Source organism: Eucalyptus grandis, chromosome 2 (genome assembly GCF_016545825.1).
Source record: "Eucalyptus grandis isolate ANBG69807.140 chromosome 2, ASM1654582v1, whole genome shotgun sequence".
In the NCBI taxonomy this organism is placed as follows: Eukaryota; Viridiplantae; Streptophyta; class Magnoliopsida; order Myrtales; family Myrtaceae; genus Eucalyptus; species Eucalyptus grandis.
The window spans coordinates 8,621,514-8,631,747 of NC_052613.1; the positions used below are offsets into that span (position 1 = coordinate 8,621,514).

The window sequence follows — 10,234 nt, forward strand, 5'->3', positions numbered from 1 at the left end:
TTGCTTCATATGGACATCTAGGGACCTCATCATGCACCTCACCATGACGGATCTCGATTCTTCCTTACAATTGTTGATGATTATACTCATGCCACTTGGGATATATTCTATGCAATCAAAAAGCCAAACTTTTGGTCATTTATCAAATTTCCTTTCCATAATTAGGAATCGGTTTGGTAAATCTGTACGATGAATTCATATAGATAATTGGCATGAATTTTTCACTTCTGATTGCAACACATTATTATCATCTAATGACATACTTCATGAAAGCTCATGCACTTACACTCCACAACAAAATGGAGTCGTTGAGTGCAAACATAGGCACCTATTAGAGGTTGTCCGTGCTCTAAAATATCACACTTCTATTCCATAAATTTTTAGGGAGATTGTGTGGTCACAGCAACCTACTTGATTAATCGCATGCCAACTCGGATTCTTAATAGTAGGACTCCTTTTGAGATGTTTTATAACAGACAACATGATAATAATCACCTTAAAGTATTTGGTTGTTTATGTTATGCAACAAATGTAGGTCCTTGAGATAAAATGGGCCCTTGGGCCACTCAGTGCGTTTTCAGAGGATATCCTCCTCTTCAAAAAGGATATCGAGTTATGGAGATTTCTACAGAGACTTTCTTCATTAGCAGGAATGTTGTATTTCACGAATATGTATTTTCGTTTGAAGAAATGGTTTCTTCATCACAGCCCTCTTTACCATCAGGGCATGGCAGATATTTTTTGTCTAATGAATCTTTATTTCTAGCACCAAGGTTCCTTATCGCACTAGGACCATCTATATCATTGAAACCATCTCTGTATGTACCAATGGAATCTACATCTCCAGAAACAACATCGCCAAGTTTATCTAAAGACATTTCTCAGTCTCCTTCAACAATAGCTGCTTCACCAGTTCTTTCTGAATCATCGGATCCTCCAACACATACGATCGAGCGGCCTCAACATTTCGAACGACACACTCATCCACCTAAATGAAGCCAAGATTACATATGTTTTGCGACAAATTCTTCAAGTACACAATATCCCATTACCTCATATGTGTCATTTAATCAGTTATCGCTAGGACACGTGTTGTATCAGTCGTTTATCAGAAGAACAAGAACCATCCTCATTCGCTGAGGTAGCACAAGATCCTAGATGGTGACATGCGATGGAATCCGAACTTACTGCTTTAATGGAGAATCACACTTGGGATATTATCCCATTGCCCTCAAGACAGAAATCGATTGGCTGCAAATGGGTTTATAAGATCAAGTTCAAGGCAGATGGTTCTATTGAGCGCTATAAAGCTCAAATAGTCACCAATGGATTCACTCAAAAAGAAGGCTTTAACTACCATGAGACTTTTTCTCCAATAGCTAAAGAAGTCACTATACGTTCCTTCTTGTCCGTTGCAGCCATTCGGAATTGGTCTCTCCATCAAATGAAGGTGCATAATGCTTTTCTCCACGGTGATCTCGATGAAGAAATCTACATGGATATTCCTCAAGGATTACGCGATGGGGAGTCTCAATGGAGTTCAAAATATGTCGTCTTCAAAAATTGAATTTTAATAAATCATTATATGGATTAAAACAGACATCTAGACAATGGTATGTCAAATTCACTACTGCACTAACCAATGCAGGTTTTCAGCATTCTAAGTATGATTATGCCTTGTTTACACAAACTACAAAAGACTCATCAATTTACTTGTTGATATATGTCGATGCCATACTCGTCATGAGAAATAATGATTCTGATGTTGCCAAGTTCAAAAGGTATTTGCACTCCACTCATATCAAAAACTTGGGACCACCAAAATATTTTCTCGGTATTGAGATTGCCCGATCCAATGAAGGAATTTACCTTAGTCAAAGGAAGTTCATCTTGGAGATTATTTCTGAAGCGGGGTTATCAGGATGTAAACCAACAATCATTCCAATTGGGCAGAATGTCAAATTGACAATGCATGAGTATGACCTTAATTCCCCTTCAACCATCAAGAACTCAATGCTCAAAGATCCTTCTGAATATCAGTGACTTGTCGGGAAATTGATACATCTTACAATGACAAGACCTAACATATCTTATGCAATACAAATACTTCGTCAATTCATGCATATGTCAAAGCAATCACATATGAATGCGGTGTTGAAGGTTGTGAAGTATTTGAAGGGATGTCCAGGCCTTGATATATTTCTATCTCGTGACTACAATATGAAGATGAGAGCTTTTTGTGACACAGATTATGCTACTTGTCCAATGACCAAAAGATCCATTACTGGTTTATGCATAAAGCTAGGAAAGTCATTAATATCTTGGAAGATGAAGAAGCAGCCAACTGTATCACTATCATCTGCGGAATCAGAGTATCGAGCCATGGCAAAGGCTACTTGTGAAATAGTCTGGATACAATGACTTCTCTTGGATCTTGGAGTATAGGTTAGTGGACCAAGTGAATTGTTTTGTGATAATGATGATGCACTCAAATTAGTAGCAAATCTTGTTTTTCATGAGATAACAAAACACATAGAAGTTGATCGTCACTTCACTTGGGATAAAATCAAAGATGGAGTTATTGTGACAAAGGGAATTAGAACAACAGAGCAACCTGCGGACATCTTCACTAAAGCATTATGTCGGAAACAACATAGGTACTTATTGAGCAAGCTAGGTATCATTGACATCTACAAGCCGCCAATTTGAGGGGGAGTGTTGGAAATATATCTTGAAGATTCCGATTCTGTCAATTGTGATTGACTGTCAATCGTGAATTAGTTTGGTAAATAGGAAAATAGGAAAATAGTGATTCATTTATTATTTTTTTCCTGTTTTATTCTTTTGTCTCTTACACTATAAATTTACCAATGTAAATGTATACAATCAATAGAGAGAAAACATTTTCCCAAATCTCCATTACGCTTTTTGTCAACCCCATTATTGAAGCTTTCTGATGATAACAGGAGGCTTTCTCCGCAAGAAATGAAGAGAAAATATTGAACTGAGAGTTTCTTGGACGGTATACAATTGAGAAAAAATTATCTACTACGGAACTTATTCATTAAAAGATGGAAAAGAAAAGGAGAAAAAATGTCCGAAGATGAGATCCTTCTTCCTCCTCGTTGACCCAGATCGTTTCTTGAGCACGGCGAAACCTCCCGTCGAGCATGATTTGAAAATCGAATGGAGAATTGCACTTTGGTCCTCAAGTTAATCCTTCTAATTAAATCCTGGCCTTGTTCAAAAAAAAAAAATTAAATCCTGGCCAAAAAGGAAAAATATTCCCCTCGTCACAGGCGGGGCATGATCCCCATTCCCCACCGTGTGCTCCACAGTTCCCACACGTGTCGACTCGCATGCCTCCACCGGAGCGCCTCCTCCACACGTGTCCGGAAAAACCTCTTTCCGCCCCCCCTCGCCTCTTCCCCGTCCTACTTCGCTCCTCTCCTCTCCTCGAAGCTGCTAAGCTCTCGATCCTCGACAATGGCCGACCTCCACAGACCTCCCCGCCCCTCCGCCGCCGCCGCCGCCCCCCACGGCGCCTCCGTCTTCGGCAAGCCGCACGAGCGGGCCCCCGGCTCGCCCCACCTCTTCGGCTTCCTCGCCCTCGTCGTCTCCGACGCCGTCTTGCTCCTCCTGATCGGCCTCACCATCACCGCCGCCGTCATGGGCCTGATCATCCTGGCGCCGCTGCTCATCGTCTCGAGCCCGATATGGGTCCCCGTCGCCGTCGTCCTCTTCGCGGCCGTCGCCGCCGCGCTGTCCGCGTGCGGGTTCGGGGTCATAGCGCTGGCCGGCCTGTCGTGGCTGTACAAGTACTTCAGAGGGTCCGACCTGTCTGGCCTTGGCCGGGGGAGCAATGCTGCCGGGACCGGTCACGCTAAGGACTACGCCAGAGAGGGATATGCAAAGCAGTAAAAGGTCAAAGACGAGAGGCTATTCATGGTTTTCGGCCTGTCCTTTCCGGGGTGCTGCTATAGTCATTTTGCTTTCCTTTTCGTCGTCTTAATCTCGTCGCACATGCATCATGCATGGTTCCTTTCCGGGTTATTTCTCTTTCGCTGCTTTTGCAAGAGTTTCCTGCCCGTGATGGTAGGGGTTTGTCCTTGTGGAAATGGAGAAACGCAGCAAGGAAATGCAGACAAAGGACGTCGTCGCATCGACCCTGTCCTTGTTCTTGTAAGAAAAACAGGAAAGTCTTGACAATTGAGAATGTGAAAAAAGAAAGCATTTTGTTCTTGTCTGATTCCTAATCGGTTCTGTCCTGAGTTGACTCCGACCTCGATTTGTTGAACCTGCTCTAATGGCCCCATCGAGTCAACTCCAAAAAGTCGAAGTCAACCGACGAGCTGCGGCCGTGTAGGACCGAGGATAAACATTCATGAGCAGGCCCTTTTTTCTTGTACTTTGACTCGAATTCTGGGCTTGTTTGTGCGGTCAGAGCGTCGGCGAGTCCCACCGAAGCCCTCCTAGTTTTACCGCTCTAGAAGCTGAAAAAGCTGGTCTTCCCGCTAGGGTCGTGGAGGCGTTGAAGCGTATCGCAACCGCTGTTTACTTGCTTGTCGAGCTTGAACGAAATCATTTTCCATGGCGATGGCGTGAAACGCACTGCGTGGCTCGACGGAAAGATTGCTGGAAAACGTTTCTTGGCCGTCCTCCTGGTTTTCCACGAGGCAAAGGGTAGAAGAATGCGAAACCGGGTCGTTCTTGCTTAAGACCGCCATTTTCGCCGATTGAATGTAGAATCAGCAGCTGTTGAATCACAGTGAAAGCGCTCTGTCTGAAGATTCACGGGCCTTCCCGCTGTTCTTCGGCCGGAATTGCCCACGGTACACGCTTCCGCCGTTGGATCACGGAAGGGAAGATGTGAGCCGTTGAAATTATGACAGGCCGAAAACCACTCCGACCGTTCACACAAATCATCAACGTTGATCTTCTCTTAGTGCGATCTGAACCGTGTGTTCGTTAGCGACGGCGACATCACCAATTTTTATTTTTTTTCCAAATTATAATCACTTGTTTGGAGTAACCAAAATCAAAAACGCTATCGTCAATTGTTAAAACTTACAAATGCATTTGGAAATCATCCTTTGTCACCTGATATAATCTACCAAGGCATTTAAAAATTACCATCTAAATAGAAATTACTGCCGCGTTTGGAAAATTACCGCCATTTTGCTGACGGGATAAAATTTTGGAGGCGAATCGAAGATGCCATCGCCATGTACGTGATTTAGCCTTGGCGGGACACATAACAAAAGGGTTGGCAATTTGTGATTTTTGTAACTTAATCGCGTTTGCAATTCGCATAACTGCGACTCTAATTCAATTTTACCTAAATTTACGATGAAAACGTGTTAATTTTGACATTAACATGGCACGAATCTTCTCTGCAATTCGTGAGCAGAACAGTCATCCCTAATTCCCTAGACTTCCGGCCTTGATATAAATCATCCCACACGTCAGCAAGTATCGAATGGGTGTACAGCGCGAATTTTTCAATAGTGGCGGCGCTGGAACAGGAAATGTCGCCTTCTGGGGCTGTGCTCTCGCGCCAGTCTGAAACGAAAACCGGTCGTTTTGACTCGGTCTTTCTCGCATCCGGTTAAAAAAAAAAAAAAAAAAGGGCTAGGCTGAGGAACTTCTGCTGTCTCTTTCTCTGCTAATGGAAGCAACCTCGAGCTTTTGACGATTCGTATCACTCGGTTTAATCGATTGCAAACGAAAGCTGGATTATAGTTCGTAAATGGGTTCGAAAGAAAACAGAGATCAAGGTGAAGGGCTAGCCAGAAAAACACCATGGGAACTACCACAGTTCCTGTCTGAATCATTTTGTACAGACAAATCCTCAAAACCTCATCTAATCACAAGGCGAAACAGACGACCAAAGCTCCAAAACCCAAGACGGAAAAAGGAAGAAAGTTGAACTACAGAACAGCCCTTTGTCACCCTTTCCTGATCAAACGCTGACAGGGGATCGTGCTGGTTTCGGTATTGCTATGGAGCTTTTTTGGCGGCTACTTCCCTAGCCCGCCGAAGTCGAACTTGCTGACCGGCCTCTCCGCCGGGCGTGCGCGGGCGAGGTACCCGGGCATGGGGCTGGCGCGCGGCGACCGGACGGGCACCTGGTTGAGCTTCTTCCCGTTCTCGTCGTAGTAGATCACGCCGGAGAAGTCCAGCGGCTGGCACTTGTCCCCCATCAGGATGTTCCTCTGCCACACCCCGCCGTCCCCGAAGCCGAACTCCTCGGACTCCGCCTCCGACTCCTCCCCGCCGCCGCCGCCGCCGCCGCCGCCGCCGCGGCCCTGGCCCTTCTTGCCCCTGTGCACGAACGCGATCGCCTTGTTGCTTATGTTCGAGAGGAGCTTCTTCGGGCGCCTCAGCGGCGACGCCGTCCCCGCCGCCGTGGCCGCCTCCAACGAGGGCGATCGCGGCGAGAACTTGCACCGGTCGTGCCCGCGGTGCGTGAGCTTCTTGGAGACTTGGCCGGCCTTCTTCGCGCAGAGGGTCACGAGGGCCGAGACGGAGACGACGAGGCCGAGGCCGAGGCGCCGGTGATGGGAGGCGACGGAGTCCGTCTCCGACTGCTCCCCCTGAGCCTGGACCATTTTCCGGCGCCGGAGAAGCAGAGCGAATCGACGCTAAGGAAAATGGAGAGTGCGGAGGGGAGATTAGTATTAGGTTGAAGAGTTTAGGTTTGGATTTGAACGGAGTAGTGTTATATATATATAGGAGAAATGAGAGAGAGAGAATGAAGAAGGGTGTAGGTGACCGGCGATAACCGGTGCTTCCGGTTCGACTCCACCTTCTTGAAGGATTTATTTACTAATTTAGTACGATTTCGTGGATATAATTAGAGGAAGGTGAATAATCATAAGGCTACTATGAGAATAAGGCTTGTCATGACCTATAAATTTTCGAAAAAGTGGATTCTATAATAATTTATGATTATTTATTATTTGATTTTTGCGGTTCGGAATCGACCGTTATTGTCACGTTAAATCAAAATTATTTCTCAAAAAATAAATAAGAATTTTGATTTTCTATCCGTATGTTTTTTAGCATTTATGGGGGCAATAAGTTAATGCACAATCACATACCAAACAACGCTATAGAAACGACACGAACAGGAGCTGCGTTTTTCTTGGTGCGTGTTGACTCTGATGTTTGGGGTTCTCTAAATCTTGTGCCCAACTGCCAACTTAACCGGTGATGCTTGCATTAAAATTTTCTTTCCCAAGAAGAGCCGAGCCAATCCGACAATCTCAAAAAGTCCAATATGAAAATTTAATTGAGAAGTGACACTAAACGCTTTAATGCCTCGTCTTACGTCTAAATCAGATTAGGAATGATATGTGAAATTTGACAAACAGAAAAATGAGGCAAAAATTAGTTCTTTTACCTTGTTAATCAGTAGATTGACAATTAAGATGTTCCTAGCATTAATTTTAACTCTTCGATTAATCATTGCGACTGAAAATGTTCCCGATGGTAAATAATAAATGCAAAAAAAAAATTCTCTTTGAAGCATTTATGAAGGTTCAAATAAAGTAAAATTTGGGAAGTGGGGGCCTATCGAATTTTTTTTTTTTTTTTTTTTTTTTTTTTTTTTTTTGTTCAGTATTTTCCCCTCATGGTGTCTCAATAATTGTTTTGTCGGTCTTTATTTACTTTATCGGTGCTTTGACAATGGGTTATTGGTCGGGAACCTAATGGAGAAATTCAGTGCCACTTCGACCGCAATAAGGATTAGATGTTAAAATGTGGGTGGAAGTCGGCGTAGGCCACAAATGTTGCCAGGTAGGCTCCACGTGTTTGGGCCTGATTGGGACAGGTGAATTTCAAGAGCACACGGAAGCGAAGCACCAGAGATATAAGTGGTATTCCACGCACCATTAGCACTGACGGGGAGACTTCCATTTTGCGCCCAAAATTTTTAAGATCGTGGCAAATTGCCCATTGAATTTTATATTCTTGCAACTTTACCCCCAGCTTTTCAAAGTTGGTGGCAATTTCACACCCCCCCCCCCCCAAACTAGTATTCACTCCAACAAAATCTTTCTAGCATACACAACCATACGATTGCACACACATTTATATTAGGGGTGTGTAACGGAAACTACCCGAACCAGGAACCATTCGAATCGGCCGGTTTTTGGTAGTTTCTAAAGAGGGCAGTCCGATTCATGATTCCCACTTTTGGAACCGGTCACTCTGATTTTCAGTTCCAAGGTGGGAACCAGACTAGTCGAACCAAACTAGTTAATTTTAAATATAACATATATATATATATATAATTTTAAATTTCTTTAAAAACAAATCTTAATTCCTCCCAATTTCTCCCATTTTTTAATTTTATTTTTTGCCCAAAACAGCAAATTTACTAATTCCACTAGACCGAACTAGTTGGTCAGTTGGTTTGATTCCCGATTCTAGGACCAATTCGTCTGATTCCCGATCTCGGAATCTGGATACCGGATTAGATCGGGAATCGATCGGTCCTAATCGTATGCAAGTGATTAAAATATAAATACTAAAACAACATATTTATCTAATAACTTAAACTTTCGGAATAATAAGTAATATTACCACTAAATCTCACTTAATGAAATATTTCCACTCTTAGAATTAAGCATAAAGATCAGATTAAGTGTGATGCGAAATGATAAAATACTTAGATATCAAAACTACATCTTTATCTAATACTTAAGTTTTTAGAAGAATCATCAAATCTCAAAGTAAGTGACAATATTGATTATTAATATTTTTTTTTAAAACTATACCGAATTGCATTCGGCGTTGACTCCGGTCAATTCCCACTAGAACTTTAGTCACATTTTCTCGCTAGCATTATTTTCATGAACTACTCCTCTACTTTTGTACGTGTATACACCTATATGACAAAGTTGGCCTTTTTAATCAATTACATGCTTTCACGTGCTTAGAGCTCCAAGCAAATTTGATCGGAGTCAACGTCAGAAGACACGCTGCGACGGATTTCTGAAACGCAGGGGTGAAATTGCAAATATCGAAACGTCAGGAAGGCAAATTATCAAAAAACCCTACAATGCTGGGGGCATTCGCTGAGCACGGCGATTTTTAGGCACGAACTCGGAGGGGCAAAGTGGTGACCGAGTCAACGGATGGGATGGGATGAGGTCGACATCTCAAGTCAACCTCGAAGCATGCCTCCTTTATTTATTGTCCAGATGGTGGGCTCGCGTGGGTGCGTCCCGATCTTTCTTTTCCTTCGCATCTTTAATGTTTAAGGACCAAAATTCGGCAGCTTCCCAAGTTGCCCAATTTGTGTGCTCCTCGTTTCAAATGGGTCCACTAATTTATGACCAAATCTTTTGCCCTTTATAATTACCAAAAACTACAAATGATTTCTTGCGTATCGAGGGAATGAAAGTACGTAAATTTAGAAGAAAAGAGAGCCACGGTTATGTGTTAATGGTTCACGTCCTATCAAGTATCACAATACTCTCGGATTTATTGGGATGTTCCCGTGACACAACTTAATCAGTGCCCGAAAAAGAGCGACTCCAGAGGCCCGTCACGGCAGTCTCGCCCTAACCAATGGTCCCTCGGTGGTATGTCCCTTTCATCATGAACTCGATAGTGTTATTTTTTTTTTTTGATTGAATTGTCTATCTCTGCATGTTTTGCTTTTGAAAAATAGAATATAGAAGAAACATATCTGGTCTAGAGAAGTTAAAAGAAAAGAAGCTAACTACTCCTTTTCTACAAGTAGGAAGCTAACTTTTCATCTCTCATAAGGTTAGAAATAATTTAGGATTAGGTAATAAATAATGTAATTAACTTGACTTATGACCTGGTCTTATGCCAAGTTCTACTCATGATTAGGTTCGACATGATGGGAGTGCTTACATTTTATATTAAGGGGTGGAATGGGCCTTCTTTTTTTTTTTTTTTAATATTGGCATTAATTTAAGCATCACTTGATTGTCAATGTGACACGGTCTAAGGCTGACAATAGGATGGATTTTTCCCTCGGCATTGGTCAGTAGCGTCGCCTGCCCTTTTTTCGCCTCCGCATTATCAATTTGACTATCAATGGATGCATCAAAACTATATTACAAGATTGATTTTCACAAACTAGTGTAGACGGGTTTTTTTATTGGATATTGCATACGGTCGGTCTACTCAAGTGCACTTTTGAAATTCGTTGGATCACTTTGCATGATAAACTTTGCATATGCAGTATTAC

General features: G+C 42.9%; 2 protein-coding genes across 2 annotated transcripts; one reads left to right on the forward strand and one right to left on the reverse strand.

Moving 5' to 3' along the window:
- The first annotated feature begins 3,486 nt into the window (after positions 1-3,486).
- On the forward strand, positions 3,487-3,921 carry LOC104434395 (oleosin). The gene has a single exon (XM_010047332.3). It carries the CDS (start codon positions 3,487-3,489, stop codon positions 3,919-3,921), a length of 435 nt encoding a protein of 144 aa, XP_010045634.2.
- A 1,797-nt stretch (positions 3,922-5,718) lies between these two features.
- Positions 5,719-6,713, reverse strand: LOC104421416. Its single transcript, XM_010033356.3, has one exon. It carries the CDS (start codon positions 6,609-6,611, stop codon positions 6,021-6,023), a length of 591 nt encoding a protein of 196 aa, XP_010031658.2. The 5' UTR covers positions 6,612-6,713; the 3' UTR covers positions 5,719-6,020.
- Positions 6,714-10,234: the final 3,521 nt, after the last annotated feature.

Bases quoted from the DNA above. Each gene is read 5' to 3' on its own strand.
- LOC104434395 (XM_010047332.3), top strand. From the start codon at position 3,487: ATGGCCGACCTCCACAGACCTCCCCGCCCCTCCGCCGCCGCCGCCGCC.
- LOC104421416 (XM_010033356.3), bottom strand. From the start codon at position 6,611: ATGGTCCAGGCTCAGGGGGAGCAGTCGGAGACGGACTCCGTCGCCTCC.